The following is a 19,449-nucleotide window of genomic DNA, read 5'->3' as shown; positions in this document are numbered from 1 at the left end:
TATCACCAATTCGCTTGCCCCGCCTCGTATACCGTCTGCCGGCTTTCTAATCCAATCTTTATCGGATAGCGAGCAAGATCTTATACCTAGGTAGTGAACCAACCTTTTGGTTCCTTGTATCAGTTTTCTTGCAAACTTTTTTTTGCCAAACGTATTTACTTGATGTGTTTAACCATTTAGCGGTTTCAAATTAAATGCCCCAATCTCTATACATATTTTGATTTTTTTTTATGTCACTCTAGTGATGATTGTTCTTTGATATTACTAAGCTAATGAACAAGACTAGATTTTTTCTGTTTGAAAAGAAAAATGTGATGTCTAAAGTTCATGGAAACTGGTTGCATTGTTTAAAACTTGTATGTTCTTATTAGGAAAGATGTAATATATATATATATAGTCTGATTGTTTTCTTGAAACATTTTAGGGTCCAGCGTGGTGCAAGGAACAAACCAAATGAGACGGCTTATCCGCACAATCGTGCCGTCAACACAACGCCAAAAAGTAACAAAACCCCTATGGATTTCAACAACGGTTTTACCCAAGTTGCCTTCCAAAGGAATCCAACGCTACAAAGTTCATTTTCTGATGAATCTGAAGTTGGAGGAAGCATGATGGGTTCCATTGATCTCTCTGCTCATAATAATATAGATTATTATGGTGCATCGAGTTCCTCAGAGGAGTCGATTCCACAATCAACTGTACGTTTTCTTGATATCTTCTTTTTAAGTTCAAGAGTTCAAGATTGAAAGGCTCTAAAACCATAATGTGATTGTTATTTGCAGAAAGATATTGAGGCTGAAATGAGAAGGCTAAAGCTTGAACTCAAGCAAACCATGGACATGTATAGCTCAGCTTGTAAAGAAGCACTAACAGCAAAAAGAAAGGTAGGTTTAAATTTAAGCGAGTTTCTTGTTGCATACGTACGTTGCTCATGGCTTCTTTTGTTTTCTAGGCAAACGAGCTAAATCAATGGAAAATAGAAGAAGCTCGTAAATTCGAGAAAGCGAGGCTTTCTGAAGAAGCAGCATTGGCAGTGGCAGAAATGGAGAAGGCAAAGTGTAGAGCGGCCATAGAAGCAGCTGAGAAAGCTCAAAGAATGGCTGAGCTAGAAGGACAAAGAAGGAAGCAAGCAGAGATGAAAGCGAAAAGTGAAGAAGAGGACAAAGACCGTGCAGTGAGTGCTTTGGCACATAACGACGTTCGCTACAGAAAATATACGATTGAAGAGATCGAAGAAGCCACAGAGCAGTTTGCAAATCATAGAAAAATTGGTGAAGGAGGGTATGGACCTGTGTACAATGGCGAACTTGACCACACTCCTGTTGCCATTAAAGTTCTTAGACCTGATGCTGCTCAGGGCAAAAAACAATTTCAACAAGAAGTAAATATATATGATTTTATCTTTTTGTTTACTTTTTCAGATCACAAGTTTAATTAATCTCATAATAATCATTTTGTACTCTCATTTTACAGGTTGAGGTTTTAAGTTCCATAAGGCATCCTCACATGGTTCTTCTCCTTGGTGCATGTCCTGAATACGGATGCTTAGTTTATGAATATATGGAAAATGGTAGCTTAGAGGATAGACTCTTTCGTCGAGGAAACTCTCCTCCGATTTCGTGGAGGAAACGTTTCGAAATAGCCGCGGAGATCGCTACCGCACTCTCATTCCTACATCAAGCTAAGCCAGAACCTTTAGTTCACCGCGACCTTAAACCAGCCAACATACTCCTAGACAGAAACTACGTGAGCAAGATCAGCGACGTCGGATTAGCCAGGTTGGTACCCGCGGTAGCTAATAACGTCACACAATACCACATGACATCCGCGGCAGGGACGTGGTGTTACATAGACCCTGAGTACCAACAAACAGGAATGTTAACCACAAAATCAGATGTATACTCATTGGGGATATTGCTACTTCAGATCATAACCGCAAGGCAACCAATGGGGCTGGCTCATCAGGTTTCGAGGGCTATAAGTAAAGGAACATTCAAGGAGATGCTTGACCCGGTCGTGCCTGATTGGCCTTTACAAGAGACTCAATCTTTTGCTACTCTATCGTTGAAATGTGCGGAGCTAAGAAAAAGAGATAGACCGGATCTAGGGAAGGATGTAGTCCCACATCTTATTAGATTAAAAAAGTTTGGGAACGATGCTGATTTAATTCGTGGTGATGAGAGACTAACAAATGGTTATGACAAAGATTAAACTTATGGTTTGTAATGTTTACAAAATGTAAAAATATATTGAACTTCATATACAATTAATACAGTCGCTCATGTTAGAATTTGAAAACGATATGGATCTCTCATATCCGTCACAAAGTTATGTTTTTTTTGTTTCCCACAATTCTACCCTTTAAAAATACAATTATTACGTTGATGTTGATGTCAATTTTCAAGTGAAGAGACCAGTGTGAGATAATAACCGATGCAAGGTCAGACATTGTCTTAATTATGAAATGGTACAGTACAGTTACGAGGCCAGTGTTTTAAATGTAATTAATAAAAAAAAAATATTGGTAAAACTAAATAATAGATTTTCAAATGTTTAGGGTTACCAAAAACAAATCGATAAAACTAAATAAAATAATAATATCTTTGACCAGTTAAAAACTAAAGAAAATATCTGAATTCTACTCTATATATCTGTCAAAATATAATTGAAATCTACTGTACATATATTGACATTGATTTCTTTGGATCTTCCACAATTTAATTTGACATTGATTTCTTTGGATCTTCCACAATTCTACTCTATTTAATTTGATTCTGCATGTCATTCAATCAACATGTCCAACACAAAAAACTGGCAGATTCAAAAATAACAAACTATGTAAACTGATGAAATTAATCAAATAATCTATCGAGTAGCCATGGATCAGGTTCGGGTTTTCAGGTTTAGACATATAGAACCCGTTCATGTTTTTTATACTATCATGTTGGGTTCGGGTAATTCGGGTATATCCTAATACAAACAAACTATGAACACTAAAAAAAAAAAATTTTATCTTTCTAGAAATTTTAGAACACATGTCTATATAAATATTTAACATTTCATAATAGGAAAAAAAAAATTAAAATGGCAAAATGGTTTAAAAAGTTTAAGAGTACTTGGTTCTTTTTTCGGGTTAGATAATACCCGGTCGGGTATCTGAACCTCAGATGTACTAAACCTGATCAGGATTTACACATTCCCAAACCTGAACCGAATCACCTACTTTGCGTCAGGTTCGGGTGCAAGTTTCAGGTCCAGATAATATATGCCCAGGGCTACTGCCGAGAGAGAGAACGAGAGAGAGAGAGAGCGAGAATATAGGTTCTGAATTGAAACAATACATATAACATAATCATGACAAATCAATTAATATTTATTATGCTGATTAATATTTGAAAAACCAAAAGGAATGGAATCAAATCGAGGATATTAAAACCAAATCAAAATATAAAACTCTACAAAACATGAAATGGTATAGAGAGAGAGAGAGGGATAGAAAGAGGTGACGGATAGAGAGTGAGCACACATAGCTTCCAGCATGAAACCTTATGCAAGAAAGTCACCATTTGTGCTCACTCTCTTCTGTCACCATCAAATTCCTCAACATTCAAACCATCCCAATATATATAACATTTCATATCACATACATCTACAAAACCCTAGCGCTAGCCCTTATTATCATGCCACTTTAAAACTCAATGAATATTATATACGTATATACATAATAAAATATATCTATATGTTCCATCATGAATGGAGGAACATTGCTCTAAATTCTTATAAGATATGTGTTTCTTTATATTTAGGTGTGGGAAGAAATGGAGACCCTGTTGTGGCCTTTTATAGCCAAGAGGGCGAGAGAGATCGAGAGAAATCCCAACAAATCCTATATTCTCTCTCTTCACCAATTATTTGATATAGATACTCTGCGAAGATAATGGAAGCAAAAAGATAATAAAGTTATTATTATTTTAATATTGATATATTTTTTTAATTTCCCATTAATATTCAGTCTTTATTTTTGGGTCAAATGATACAATGTAACAGACGCAATGCAGTCAACATTTCAAGATTTGTAGCCAGACTGATCAATAATTTCTGTTCCTATTTTCACCACAATTCAATGTCTAAAAAACCAATGAAATCTGGACAAATAAGGAAAACGACAACAAAATTATATAGCAAAACCTACCATCCACCGTAAATACGCAAAACTTAAAGCATAAACTCTCAAATCTTTGTCAAAGTCTTGTCAAATTTTAAACCTCAGATTGTATTGTCTACTGAAATATATGTGTAGTGGACTGGTGCTAGTGATGGAAATCTTTATTTAATGCAGCATGCTAACGACCTAATCACACAGAAAAAAATGTTCAATACTTGTCACGAGGCAACGTTACAAAAAAAAAAAGGTTTGGTGCGGCGAGGGGCGAGGCTATTGTTCTATTCAAGAATGCCATGTTGCAAACATATTGTGGACGTTGGTTGATGCGTTTTCTTGTAGAGATATATCTATTACAAGCAGTTGTGATGTTCTATCAGTGTGTCCTGCAGAACAAACTCGTAAACTTATAGAAGCAACAACGGTGGATGGTGTCTGGATTAGACGAAACCAGCCGGCACATTTTTGTCGATGTCTTTTTGTTTTATTATCATATACAGTTATTCAATATCACCATCGATATCTTCGGCTCTGCACGCAAGTCCAATAGCCTCGTTGTTAGTCCATACTATATACATCATCAGCAAAAATACTGCCAAAATTCGAATATGATTAAAATCATAATGAAACCAATTAATATAATGATATATAATATGTTAATTACACACTTATACTATTATGTCTTTTTTTTGGGGGCAAATACTATTAAGTCTATTAACTAATTTTAAATATATATTTTGTATTAGAAATAAATTAACCCATTACAACATTTTGCCAAATAAATTGATAATCAATATTGTCTTTGTACATCATAGTAGAGATCATCATATGCATATCTCTGGTTTAAAGAATATTTTCTAAAATATTGATATGTGTGCCAGCATACATAGTAACGTGGGTAATTGTGGGTGCAATCCAGAAGTAGAAAACTAAAGAAAAGAATAATCACCGGATATGTGTATGTTATCTCTACTCTTTTTGGCTAGAGTGATAATTTACTTGCTCGAGGAAAGAAAAAACTGGTCCGTTTGTTTTATTCCTTTGACGAAGATTAAAGACGATTAGTAGTAAATTATGTCATAATTATCATTTTTACATGTGATTTTTGTTACGACTGTATATGATCTTTTATCTTTTAACTTTTGATTTAGTCTATAAAGTAAGTATATTTCAGAAAGATGCCCCCCCCCAATACATAAATAAATAGTAGATATTTCCGAATATGGCATCATCTATATGTTTGTGCTTTCTTCAGAACTTCCCTTTTGAGCATTTGTTCTTATCGTTTTGTTTGATTCATTTCATAACGTGTTTCTTTTTCATTTTATATTATAACTTATAAGATTTCGAGCATTACTTTCAATAAAGTAGGAACATGTCGACGGATCGATAGATCTGCCTATGAGAAGAAGGTTTTAAAAATTAATAAAACATTGGAGTTTTTTCTAAATATGTGTGTGACTTTTGGTACGTTAAGAACTTATGACTAAAACATAGCTATTAGTTTTTTTTTTCTTTTCATTTTTTTTCTTGTATACTCTTTTTCAATTNTTGTGCTTTCTTCAGAACTTCCCTTTTGAGCATTTGTTCTTATCGTTTTGTTTGATTCATTTCAACGTGTTTCTTTTTCATTTTATATTATAACTTATAAGATTTCGAGCATTACTTTTAATAAAGTAGAACATGTCGACGGATCGATAGATCTGCCTATGAGAAAAAGGTTTTAAAAATTAATAAAACCTTGGAGTTTTTCTAAATATGTGTGTGACTTCTTTTGGTACGTTAAGAACTTATGACTAAAACATAGCTATTAGATTTTTTTTTCTTTTCTTTTTTTCTTGTATACCCTTTTTCAATTTATGTATACAAGATACTATATGTAATGTAACGTTGATTGATTGGAGGATTTGAGTGACCACATACACAAATCGTTATAATATACCATTCTGTAAGCTTCTGAAGGATGCTCTTACGACCATATCTTTCTTTCCACTTTCGGCAAGGAGAAAGCATGTGGAGAATGCCCAGCCGGTCACGTGTCAAGATGGGGTTTGTTCGTTGTCCAACCCTACGTCCCAAAGTGGTAGTGGGTTGTGTTTTGTTTCTTTCTACATTTCACACCTTATTTTCAAACTTTTGTTTTCTTAAGTCTTATCTTTGTTTTTCTTCTTGGTTTGATATGCCTAAAATTTTGTTTATGTTATATCCTTCATTTTGTTTATGTTATGTTTTCTTTAATATTAGACTAAGTTTGTGTATTTAGTGTTTGACAAATATATCATAAGTCCGATATAGGTTGATTAATTTTATCTCCGACATAAAGTTGGAGCATCTATTTAGAGGTAAACTAATATTATGTACGCGATTTTCTAGTATTCATGTTTGTCTCCTTTCTTCTGATCCATGTCTTCTTTCTTCTGATCCATGTTATGCCCCAAATTTCCTCTATTGGAGACAATGAAGGGGCTATTATAAAAAAAATATATAAACCGGATCCAACTCCAAGTCTCACAACTAATATTTTAATTGTGTAGTCTCCGGTCGGATTACCCTATAGTCGTGGGATTCTAGAAAACCAATATTTGATGTACTTCCAGCAGTTGCAATGTGACAAAACAATGCTGGTGTCGTCCATTGACATATCATTAAAATCGTTTTGGTCATGAAAACTTATTCCGTCCAATTATGGTAGACATGAGTTCGTGTATGAATGCATTTAATGGCTACGTATGGTCTAGATTGTGATCTTAGATATAAAAATAATTGGTCAATGTTACAAATCCTTTGTCTTTTTCATTGAAAAAAAATACTATTTGGAATGTCACAACTGGATTCATTCAAGAACATGAATGGATTCAAATGCTATAGCTTTCGTTCCATGATTGAAAATAATTCATGTATATTAGTTAAATTGATCTATGTGTGCCAAATATATTTTACTTTTACAATCAGTTAGACCGCATACTGGGCTACTAAAACATAGAGCCAGATCAAAACTAGGCTTAGTGGCTTACGCACACCTATCGTCCTAACATGCCCCATAACAGAGCAGTTTATGTCCTACTCGCAAATCTTTGGCCCAAAATGACACTCCTAACTGAAATCACATCCTAGTGTTAGTGGCATGCACATAGCCTCATTACATCCTAGACCGATTTGTGATTGGAGAAACTGATTCAAAGGAGGTTAGTAAAAACAAAAAACACCGGTTTAGGAGAATCCTAGAACTGTAAAATCATGGGAGAGGACAAAAAGTAAAACTCCAAATTGAAATGCTGAAATGGATACATATAGGCCAAACAACAACTAACCGAGGGAGATAAGGGAAAGGTAAAAAATGACAAGTGAAACAAATAGACCTGTTCCTGACTCATGTTGCTTTCAAAAGAGACATTATCTAAGTGCTTCCATGTGAGTTAAGTAAGCTGTCGCTTTTCAAGCTTAGAATCTGTCACAATTTCTTTTCAAACAAAAAAACTGACAGATCATTCTGATTGATTCTCAACTTTCAAACAAAAAAAAGACATAATGGCTTTAACCATACACCAAAAGCTTTGCACTATTGAAAAAAGATTGTAATTTGCAAACACAATTGCTGTTTCAAATGCTTAAGAGATTGTTTCTTAATGCAAAAGACACAAAAATATCACCATTATCAAGCATCTGACTAGCGGTAATCTCCAAGTTGTTCAACTTGCCAGCTTTGGTGACAAGCAATGTGAAGGAGTATATAGCTGCCAAGCAGAACAATATGTGAAAACTATGGTACTGTTTTATACTCAAAACACACAAAATATGATCTAAAGTGTTTTAGGTACCTCCATCTTCTCCATAAGCTCTTTAGCCGAGGGAGCAGAAACAATGATATTACGAGCGCCTGGCTTGATAAAACCTTCTTTAACTCCAGTATCAAATAATGCAAGCAAATTGTTATAGTAACCATCAACATTCAAAAGACCAACCTGCAGAGATATATAATACAATCCTCATCATTAACATAGTATCTATTTGTCTTCCTATGGATACCTGCAAAAGGGAATAGCGTCATAATACCGTCTTCTTATGGATACCGAGCTGTGACCATGTTATTATCTCCAGTAGTTCCTCCATAGTTCCATAACCTCCTAATGAAACAAGAAGCCACCAGCATCTTTTAAAAAGTGGAGAAACAGAATAAAAAACTTATCACAACCATGCTAGAATTTTGGAATTAGAAAACTCGCCAGGAAGCGCAATGAAGGCCTCAGCTTCTTGAGCCATTGCAGCTTTGCGCTCGTGCATGTCTGCAACAATTCTTACTTCTCCAACAGTGTCACCAGAGATCTACTTAAACCCATTCAATCATAAAGTAATTAACAAAAACAGAATGAAGTCATCCAATCCAAAATTCAATTTCATTTGCTAACAATGAATAGTTTTAGAAATGAAAGGTTTCAAGATGTAAACATACCTCAACAGGCATCAAAGCTTTGGGAATGATCCTATACAGAAATACATACAAAAGCTCTTAAACTGTATCATATCAGAAAGGAAGGGAAATATAAAGAAGAGAGACGATCTTAAAACTAACCCGAGTACATGACAACCACCTTCCGAGACTCTCCGAGATATCAAACCCATTAGACCAACACTTCCACCACCATAAACCAAATCTATCTTTCTCTTCACCTACAATTCCACACCAATACTTTACAGAAACAATTGATACAATAGATACTTCTGACAATAAACATTCAGAGCAACAACAACAATTTCTCAGAGCCACAAAGCAAAAACACTAAAGATAAACAAATCTAAACATTGTCACAGCATCGAGATAAAAATAAACACAAACCCATGTCTAAGAACATTCACAAGAACAAGCAAATTTCAAAATGTTTGAATCTTTTGCTCTCAAAACACTATAAAGTTTTGATTTTGGTTTTTGTTTTTGGGCATTTATTTGCCAGAAAAGTTCGTATCTTTAGACTTTAGTGACCCAGAACAAAAACGGAAGAGAGCAAAGCAAACCAGTTCATTGCCAAGTTCGATTGCGGCATCGCTGAAAACTTCTCTGTGACCAGAGTTACTTCCGCAAAATACACAAACTTTACTGAATCTGCTTCTCTCCATTGCTAAACCCAACATGTTTTTCTTTTCGAGAAGCCGTTATATAAAAGCTAATCGCCAAAAAAAAGGCAAAGCATAAACACAGAACGAATAAAGCGACAAAATAAAACCTCTGTTAGCTTTGGTACTACTAGTATATATGACGCAATAACCAAATAAGATTTTCAAATAAATAAAGAAAAATATAAGTTGAATTTACAAAAAGATTTAAAATGCTTCAAAAAGTGAAATTTACGTTTTGATACCATATCAATATCAATTCTAGCAAACATGGTTCGGATTCAGTTTGGTTTTTTTAATGACATTTTAGCAAAAAATTGTTGTTTTTTTTTGCCAAGACAAAAATATACAATATGCACAAAACTCAAATGAATTAAATTTAACTTATTTGAAAAAAGAACAAAAAAAACACACACAGAGGATTCCAATGCGGTATTGGATTAGATTTAAGATTGACATAACGGTTAAAAGTTAAAACCAAGATTTTTACATGATAATTTTGACTAGGGTGTATAATAGCGGCTAAACAAAAAATTGTTTTCTTTTTCTTTAATGCTAAACGAAATATTACCAAAATAGACATACAGTAAAATATATGACAATATTCAAAAACATATTATTATTTAAACTTTACTTAAAAAAAAAACTAAATCAGAGAAAAATATAATAAAACAGTAATTACCCCATGGATGTGAAGAAAACACTTAAAACCATTTGATTAATGATACTTATATATTTTTGAATGAATGATACTTATATTTTTTTTTCTGGATATATATACTATTAATTTGGATGTGGCAGGCTGTTATAATCTAATAAACAAAACTTTTTTGAAAATGAAAAACATTCAACTTCTAATTAATCAGTCTCCATCTAAAACTTCATAATGGTTTGACGTTTGAATCTGGTTCTACTTTGGGTTTTGGGTTCAACTGTGACTCATATGATATTTTTACTGTATTTTGTAACAAAAACCAAAACAGTATTTATATGAATGACGCTAACAATAACTCCCAACTGCTCACCACTGACCTAAGTTGAAAGAAAAAAAAAATGAGAATAAGTGAAAGATGGTGCACATTTTCACTTGATTTTTCTCCTTTTATTCTAAATAATATTCTTTATTAAGAAGAAGAAACTTTTGCATCATCGAAACAAACTTTGTTACCAAAGTAAGAAATTAGAAGAATACAGAAGAAAGAAGTGAGAAAAAAACAAAAGTTGTAATTTCTTCTCCACACGCCTTTCCTTAAAGTGGAGAAATTTGTTTTCAAACTTTTGTTTTATGCCCATATTCTTAGCATATTTGTGTCAGTGCGTTATATTATTTACCAAACACATTACTACATACATATACATCAGAATTATTACTTGGATGATTTTTTTTTCTTTTCTTAAAGTTTCTATGGTTGAAAATATTTGATAAGTTACGACTGAAAACGTTCTATATTCTTTTTTTGTTATTTTTGTGATATTTACAAATTACAAGTTTACAACCACTCAGCGACTCACAATCGCAAACGCTCTAAGGAAATAATTTTAAACGTTTGTAAACGCGGTTTTTATAATTTGTGCAAGGAACCAAACAAGCTCTCAAAGCAAATTAAAGAGACGTGAAGGTAATGTCGTCTTTGCTGGCGGTTTTGCCTATAAAGCAAGGCAAAGTAAACACATCTAACTCTTACTTTTAATCCTCGTTTCACTCCTCATTCGTGTCTTTCTCCTATCAAGGTTACATTTTGCTTTTGATCCTCAGGTCTTCTAATCTATGTTTCTTGCATAATGGGTTTACTCTTGATCTTGAAAATTTTGCTTCTCTAACTATTATTCAGCTCTTTTCTTGTAATTTGCTGTCAAGATCTTTCTTTCTTACCAAATAATCTTTGAAATCCAACACATTTACTTAATTTTTAAGATATATCTGACAAGAGTAAGACTGGATTTTTCTAAGGGCATTTGGGATATAATAATGTCTGAAATCTTGAAAGTATTTCAACTTTTGTTTTGTACAATGTACACACTTTAGTGTCTCCTCTCATTTTTATTAATCTTGTGTGTTGATCTCAAGTTTGACTGTGATGATTATATACTATCATCAGTTTAGGGATGTGAAGGATTTATGAAACCGGTGTAACTAAATCATGTTTTTTTTTCCTTACAAGGTGTTTGCTCTGATTAGATTTGGTAAACATGGACATGAAGACTTCTTGTCGATTTTTCACAAGTGTTTGCATGCTTTTACTTCTCCTCGGCTCTTCTTCTGTCTACCAAAGTCTTTGTCTTGTTGATGCTCAAGAAGACGCCATTGTGATCTCCCTGCAAGTAGATGCTTCTAACATGACCAGACGACCAATTCCTGATACTCTGTTCGGGATCTTCTTTGAGGTACATGACTTTTATTATAAGTTTTTCTATCTTTGTGAACGTACCCTTTAGTCATGAGCTATTTTCTTGTAATTTTACTAGTTCTAATGTTAATGTTTTAAACTTTTAACTCTTATAAATGTTCTGAATCTGAATGCAATTATTGTCAGGAAATTAATCACGCTGGAGCAGGTGGACTATGGGCTGAACTTGTTAGCAACAGAGGTTCTTAAATTTCGAGTTCATCTTGGAATTTACTATAAACGTTTCATTACAGAGAATGGTTCATGATAACTAACACTCTTTGGTTCCAGGATTTGAAGCTGGTGGACAAAATATTCCTTCCAATATCTGGCCTTGGTCCGTTATTGGAGATGAATCATCCATTTATGTTGTTACAGACCGTTCTTCGTGTTTTGAGCGCAATAAGATGGCTCTTAAAATGGAAGTGCTTTGTGACAGCAATGGCAGTAACAATTCTTGTCCATCAGGAGGAGTCGGGGTTTATAACCCGGGTTACTGGGGCATGGTGCATTTTTTACACTCTTAGTCATAATTTGCATTTTCTCTAATGCTTAAAACAAGTTTTTACTCATATATGTGTTGTGTATCTTTTTTACATCAGAACATTAAAGAAGGGAAGAAATACATTGTGGTGTTCTATATGCGTTCGACTGGGGATATCGATCTGTCTGTGTCATTTACAAGTTCTAATGGATCATTGCCTCTTGCTTCAGAAAATATTAAGTGAGAAAAGAAACTTTCACATTCTCCAATATTATACTTTTTCTTACTTGTGGTATAAAAAATATGTTTGTTTATAAATTTTACTTATGCAGAGCTTTGGGTTCTGAAGTTTCAAACTGGACTAGAACGGAATTGGTTTTACAAGCAAATGGTACAGATAATGGTGCAAGACTTCAATTTACAACTACCAAAAAGGGTTTAATTTGGTTTGACCAAGTCTCAGCCATGCCTATGGATACTTACAAGGTTTGTTAACTTCTCAAAACAGAGAAATTTATCTAAGAAAAATATAAACTTTTGGTTTTTTCTTGGTTGGTCATAGGGACGTGGTTTCAGAAATGATCTTATCCAAATGATGGTTGATCTAAAGCCCCGTTTCCTCCGATTCCCAGGTAACTAATTCCTAGAGAGCAAATTAGCTTTCCACTTGGTAAAATATGAAAAAGATGAGCAAAGCTAAGAGACTTACCATTATATTTTGGGAGTTAGGTGGTTGTTTTGTGGAAGGTGACTGGTTAGGCAATGCATTCCGCTGGAAAGAAACCGTGGGAGCTTGGGAAGAGAGACCTGGACATTATGGTGATGTTTGGAAGTACTGGACTGATGATGGCCTTGGCCACTTTGAATTCTTTCAAGTAAGAGATCATTTTGTTACTTTCCGGTTCTATAAGCATTTCAATTATTCCTCCTAAGCTCGATATCAAATGTCAAACCAAATATATTTGTAGCTAGCAGAAGACATTGGTGCAACCCCAGTTTGGGTGTTTAACAATGGTAATTCTTAAATCTCTATTTCTTAAAGAGTTTATTTTATTTACATGTATTAATTTACCTCTGTGTGTAACTTTTGCAGGGATCAGTCACAATGATCAAGTTGAAACACAAAGTGTCATGCCTTTTGTTCAAGTATTCATTCTCTTGGAACTCTCTATTTTGATTAAGAGAGAACTCTCTAAACTGTGTATTTTTTAATACGGTTTCAGGAAGCGCTTGACGGTATAGAGTTTGCTCGTGGTGATTCTAATTCTACATGGGGATCAGTTCGAGCTGCAATGGGACATCCAGAGCCTTTTGAACTGAAATATGTTGCAGTTGGGAATGAAGATTGTCCTATGGCTTACTACAGAGGTTTTTTTTTTTGACATTTCTCTCTGTTCTTAAGAACCATTTTGTAAGAAACAAACAAGAACTTTGGTTATTACTAACTTTTTAATACACAACTTTTTTTTGCTTTCAGGAAACTATCTTGTGTTTTATGATGCTATCAAAAAAGCTTATCCAGATATCAAAATCATCTCAAACTGTGATGCATCGTCTCAACCGCTTGATCACCCTGCTGATTACTTTGATTACCATGTAAAAATACAAAAAACGTTTCAAATTTTGTTATGCATAACATTTGGTTTTGACAGATTACTTTTTGCTCCAGATTTACACTCTTGCAAAGGACTTGTTTAACAGGTCCCATGACTTTGACAATACACCACGCAATGGTCCAAAGGTGCGGTAATAGATGATACAAAATACTTCTTTCTCCACATAACGAAACATGGTCTTCTTGGCTTCTGTATCTTCTTCTAATGAATTAAGTTTTCAAACATTTGTTTTTGGTTATAGGCTTTTGTTAGCGAATACGCTGTAAACAAAACGGATGCTAACGCTGGAAACCTTTTGGCCGCTCTTGGGGAAGCAGCCTTCCTCCTTGGTTTGGAAAAGAACAGGTTTTTCTAAACACCTTCATATCTTCTTCTCTGGTTTGGAAAAGGAAAGTTATAACGTTACTGTACCTTGTTTAGTGACATTGTAGGAATGGTTAGCTATGCACCTCTCTTTGTCAACACAAACGATAGAAGGTATCTCTCAGTTTAGTTTTAAAAGGTTTTTAATCAGTATCTTGAATGAGCTCATCTTGAACAAGCCGTTTGCTTTTGTTTTTTTTTTCTCAGGTGGATCCCTGATGCAATAGTGTTTAACTCGTCTCATCTATATGGAACTCCTAGCTATTGGGTCCAACAATTCTTCACCGAGTCAAGCGGAGCAACTCTTCTCAGTTCTATTCTTACGGGAAACTCTTCTTTAGTTAAAGCATCTGCCATCTCCTTCCAAACCAATGGCAAAGATTGCATACAGATTAAGGTTTAGTTATTTATAATATTCGTACAACTTGAACAAAAGAGTTCTGTTTCTGACCAAACATAAACGTTCTTATATTGCAGGCTGTAAACATTGGAGAAAATCCAGTATCTCTGAAGGTTGAGATGACCAGATCGATTGCAAAATATTATGGATCCAAGAAGAAAGTACTTACCTCTACTAATCTGATGGATGAGAATTCTTTCTCAAACCCAAAGATGGTAAATTCTGATGACGAATCAACCATAACATGAGCATGCACTTCAGGATTATATTTATTTTTCTCCTGAATCTTGAAAACGTTTTCTAAAGTCATTTCCTCTGTTTTCATTTTCTGTAGATTGTTCCACAAGAGAGCTTGCTAGAGATGACTGAGGAGGAGGGCCTTATGTTTGTTCTTCCGCCGCACTCGCTTTCCTCTTTCGATTTGTTGAAAGAATCTGCAAATATAACCAAGATCCCAATATCTGATTCCCACAAGAAAGCTTCAACAATGTGAAGAGATAAAGCATGTTGCAGACTTCATGTCCTATGTCTTTACTCTTCAGTAGTCAATAAAAATATATAAACGTATATGTTTGTGAACGATAACTTGATATGCAAGTTTAATACCAACAAATTAGTATATTGTTTTTTTTTTTAACTTGGGAACATCATGTTGATACAAGAAGGCCGAAGGAAAAAAAAAACAACCAATGTTTTAGTGGTTAAACTTAAACCCTCCTAAGAATAAGAAAAACAGTGAGAAGTAGTTTTATTGTTTTTCTTTTCTTGAAGCTATAATTAGAAAGACGATCCAGAACCAAATCTTAATACTTGAGAAACTAAAATCACCTTAATTCCAGCAATTTAATTCGGCTTTCAAAGCTAAAAAAGACTTGACAAAACAGACTCCAAAAGATTACAAAACCATAAAAAGTTCCATTACTTTTATGCTTGTACATACAATTTTGATTCTATTATAATCTTATATGTATGTACAAGCAAGATGACTGCCTTCATCGCCTTATTCACCGGCCTTTGTTGCTTTAAGAACAAAAAACAGCCTTTGGGAACGATCAAGACGGAGAACCTGTCATCTTCTCTCAAGACTAAAGAAAGAGAACAAACAAGCGATGACTTGCGAAATAAGGAAACCAATGACTTGCGGAACACGGAAAAGGATGACGATAATAGCGTTGCAAACCCTGATCTCCCATTGCCTCCAGCGAGAAAAGAAGCGTTAAGGAGCACATATTCATGTAACAATATGGTGTTAAGGAAATCCATGTCTACTAAGAAGAAACTGAGCGCGAGCCTAACGATCCAAATGACGAGAGCATTGTCAATGACAAAGAGACACGACCGGGGGGAGGAGGATAAATCTGTGAGGAAGCAGAAACCAAAGGCAGAGAATTCGATTCTGGTACGGCCAATAATACTTGGAGAGAAATGTAAGGTCCCTCTTGATGAGGATGGCCAAAGGATGCCAAAGAACAACAGAATGTATCGTCCTAGATCCATGGGTTCGATCTCGATTTCGAGAACCAACTCGAAAATCGATATGAATGTAATTCCGGTAGAAGTAACATCAGAAGATGATTCAATGAAAACCAAGGAACATAATTATTAGAAGACTTGTGAAATCTAGAAAAGCTAGAATACGAAAAAAAGACATCAATGTGGATATAATCAAATTTGATTATAAAGGGATTAAATAGGTTTGGGTAAATTATTTAAACCGAACCGAACCAAAATACTGAATGCTTGCTTGCTTTATCGACGTGTAATTCGATCGGTTTATTTCTTCTAATTTTGGTTTTCGGTTCAGCTTCCGTTCGAGTATTAAACCCTAATTTAATTAAATTCACAACCGGGCTTCGACTTATACTGCGTCGACGGCGAACAAAGGCGCCGCGAGCTTCTCTCTCTTCGTCTCTGTCTCCGACGATACAAGCGAGCTTTCTCTGTCTCCCGAGCTCCTCTCCTATACAACTCAGTTTTCAGGTTCGATTCGTCTCTGCCTCCGACGATAGTTTTATCCAATTTCAATTTTTTCACGAAGATTCAATTTATTTCTACATATGTAGCTAAGATACAGAATCAATTAGTTTAATTCACAATCACAACGCATTTGTTATCTGAAGTAAAAAGATCTTAACTTGGTGGAGATTTAGGTTTAGAGGTGATTATTGTGAGGCACTTAATTGTTAGAGCTATAAACAATTGTTAAAGTTTCTCTCTTTGCGTTGGACTTTGGTGGTTGTGGTAGATTCCTGAGAACTTTTAAGGATGGATTGTGAGGGAGATGTTGGGAATGAATCTCTTGTTCTGATAAAACAAGGAGCCGAAGCTGTAAGTGTATTATATGGTTGAATCAAAAGTGTATACGTTTTTTTTTTTTGTGTGTGTGTGGCAAGCCTAAGTCTTTTCAGTTTTATCTTTAGAGGGTGTTCGAGTCTACATTTGCTGGAAGAAGATCCATCGTGAAAGAACGATTCTCGAAGAAGTACAGACACCCGATTTTGGATGCGAAACTCACACTTAAGCGGATGAATGCGGTTGGTTTTGTTCTGTATCACCTTATTCTTGTTTCTTTGCTTATATCATGGGAGAAAAGTAGGTTAAGTGTTCGTCTTATATGTTGTTGAATATAGGAGGCTAGGTGTATGACAAAGGCAAGAAAGCTCGGGGTTTGTACTCCAGTTCTCTATGCCGTGGATACTCTGCTTCACTCCTTGACACTTGAGTATATTGAGGGCGACTCTGTTAAGGACATTTTCCTTGACTTTGGAGCCAATGGGATTGTTGAGGAACGGTTAGATGATGTTGCTACTCAGATTGGTGCTGCCATCGCGAAGCTCCATGATGGTGGTTTGGCTCACGGTGATTTGACCACATCAAATATGCTAGTCAGAAGTGGAACGAATCAGCTCGTAAGTATTTTGATATGTTCCCTTGATTAGTTACGTACGTATGATTCATGACAAATGGATATGTCTTCCGTCAGGTACTAATCGATTTCGGCTTGAGTGTCACATCGACCTTACCTGAAGACAAAGCTGTTGATTTATATGTACTTGAAAGGGCCTTACTCTCAATGCACTCTTCATGTGGGAATGTGGTAAATAGTGATGCATATCATAATTGTTCACTACTATTGATGGGTCTGTTGTTGTTGTTGTCTCATATTAGTGTATTTTGTTGTCTCATATTAGTGTATTTTGTTGTCTCATATTAGTGTATTTTGTTGTCAACTGTAGATGGATCGTATACTGACAGCGTACAGGAAGTCGTCGAAGCAATGGTCAGCCACGTTTAACAAGCTTGCGCAAGGTTTTTATTAAACCCTCTTCCATGTCCCCATCTTTAAACTAAAATCTGTTTTCAGACCTGTAAAAGATATTCTTCTGGTTTATGCAGTGAGGCAACGAGGGAGAAAGCGGACTATGATTGGATGAGCCAAGATATTTTGTGATCCTGTCCTTGAACGTGCGACTACAACAAAGCCACTCAAAATTTTCTACATGATCAAATTAGAGGTGGGAGGACACATACATGCCTGCACGGACACACTCAAATTTCAGTGGGTGTTGGCTTGTACGGTTGGGGGACGAGGTTGCACAAAATGGACATAAGACCACATTATATGATGTGCCCAGTATTTGAATATTTATTTTTAAAATCTTATAATGAACTATTAAAAAAAGAAAATAATGTTTAAATAAAAATGATCTATACAAGTACTCAGATGATGAATATTTAATTTTTTAAACATCATCATCTGACAAGAAGCTCTAGTACTATTGCACTGCTTCCGTAACAAGGTTCTTCTTCGGAAACCCATTGCATAGCAGAACACTGTGCAATTAGACTCCCATTTAGAAGCAAGAGACGAAGCAATAGAACCAGAAACACCAACTTCGTTAAAATTTTTTCCATCTTTCTCAACTGATCTCTCTCTAGGAATGTTCTCAAGTTCTTTGATTTTTCTTAGAACAGATTCTCCCTCTCTGACACTCTCGCTTGTCGAGTTTTTATAGTAAGTCGTAGTAGTAGCACCATACAAACTAACACCAGATCTTAGTGGTTTTAGTATCTTATAATATAAAGCTTCGTTTTCAAAATTAGTAACTCAAGTGATTGTAACTTATCAACTTTTTGTCGATTAGAGATTCTGCCACATATAAAACAAAAGATTTTTTAAATAAACTTTTAAATTAAAAATATGATTATAAAAAAATGAAAAAGTTTTAAAAATAATTCTAATATGTATATAAAAATATAATACTAATTCTAATTTTAAGTTACTAATTCTCTAAATATACCATCATTAATTAAACTTCGTTCTACTATTTAAACTTTTTTTTGCTGTCTAAAATTAAATTCTTGTGAAGTTGTCTAGATATTGTCATGTGTAATATTAAAGTTTTGTTTTAACAACTTTTAAAAAGATAACCATAAGAAAGTTAACAGCACAAGCTCATTTATTGATTCATAGCCAACATGATCTGTTACAAGTTCGACTACAAGAACACTAGAAAAAGAGAAAGTTTACAAAGACTTGGTTGTTCAAGTACAAGCAAGCAGCAACACAACTGTTTAAGAAGCTTACTGCAGCTGTATATCAAAAGGAGAAGAAAAATTAAAGTCAAGTAAAGAAATGATGATGTGTTCCACATCAGAGAAGAGTGAAGACTCTGATTAGGCCAAAGGCTCTGCGATTATGATCAATCTCGGATAATCATGGTTAATGTTAATCAAGCGATGTGCTTGGGAAGACAGCGAGCTAGTGATGTGCTGAACCCAACTACTTAATTAGAATGAACATGACAATAATAATAATATTTTTTTTGTTGTTAATTTGTCGTTTTTTTTTTTTTTTTTTTTTTTTTTTTTTTTTTTTTTTTTTTTTTTTTTTTTTTTTTTTTTTTTTTTTTTTTTTTTTTTTTTTT

General features: G+C 34.5%; 3 protein-coding genes and 1 pseudogene across 4 annotated transcripts in view; 3 read left to right on the top strand and 1 right to left on the bottom strand.

Annotated features, from left to right (window-relative positions):
* Window positions 1-2,288, top strand: part of LOC104771101 (U-box domain-containing protein 51-like) — a 3,373-nt gene extending 1,085 nt beyond the window's left edge. The window contains exons 4-7 of the mRNA XM_010495571.1: window positions 425-698; window positions 783-884; window positions 953-1,381; window positions 1,474-2,288. Coding sequence (XP_010493873.1) covers window positions 425-698; window positions 783-884; window positions 953-1,381; window positions 1,474-2,211 — 1,543 coding nt within the window. The 3' untranslated portion in view covers window positions 2,212-2,288. The remainder of the gene's footprint in view (window positions 1-424; window positions 699-782; window positions 885-952; window positions 1,382-1,473) is intronic.
* LOC104771100 lies at window positions 7,474-9,373 on the bottom strand (annotated as a pseudogene).
* LOC104771099 (alpha-L-arabinofuranosidase 2-like) lies at window positions 10,921-15,158 on the top strand. 2 transcript variants are annotated; one of them, XM_010495569.2, is made up of 18 exons: window positions 10,921-11,002; window positions 11,434-11,656; window positions 11,806-11,860; window positions 11,950-12,164; window positions 12,261-12,382; window positions 12,475-12,628; window positions 12,705-12,774; window positions 12,872-13,017; window positions 13,111-13,156; window positions 13,236-13,288; window positions 13,366-13,510; window positions 13,620-13,738; window positions 13,812-13,883; window positions 14,000-14,103; window positions 14,179-14,235; window positions 14,329-14,518; window positions 14,599-14,736; window positions 14,856-15,158. In XM_010495569.2, the coding sequence occupies exons 2-18, from the start codon at window positions 11,462-11,464 to the stop codon at window positions 15,012-15,014; spliced, it is 2,040 nt and encodes a 679-aa protein (XP_010493871.1). In that variant the 5' UTR covers window positions 10,921-11,002; window positions 11,434-11,461; the 3' UTR covers window positions 15,015-15,158. The 2 variants fall into 2 exon arrangements, with proteins under 2 accessions (XP_010493871.1, XP_010493872.1); XM_010495570.2 differs by having other exon boundaries at window positions 10,955-11,027.
* Window positions 16,367-18,228, top strand: LOC104771098 (TP53-regulating kinase). Its single transcript, XM_010495568.2, has 7 exons — window positions 16,367-16,501; window positions 16,767-16,849; window positions 16,942-17,055; window positions 17,152-17,430; window positions 17,505-17,618; window positions 17,758-17,830; window positions 17,918-18,228. Exons 2-7 carry the CDS (start codon window positions 16,787-16,789, stop codon window positions 17,953-17,955), a joined length of 681 nt encoding a protein of 226 aa, XP_010493870.1. The 5' UTR covers window positions 16,367-16,501; window positions 16,767-16,786; the 3' UTR covers window positions 17,956-18,228.

This window comes from Camelina sativa, chromosome 20, assembly GCF_000633955.1.
Source record: "Camelina sativa cultivar DH55 chromosome 20, Cs, whole genome shotgun sequence".
Taxonomy (NCBI): Eukaryota; Viridiplantae; Streptophyta; class Magnoliopsida; order Brassicales; family Brassicaceae; genus Camelina; species Camelina sativa.
This window is presented reverse-complemented; position numbering and strand designations above follow the sequence as displayed.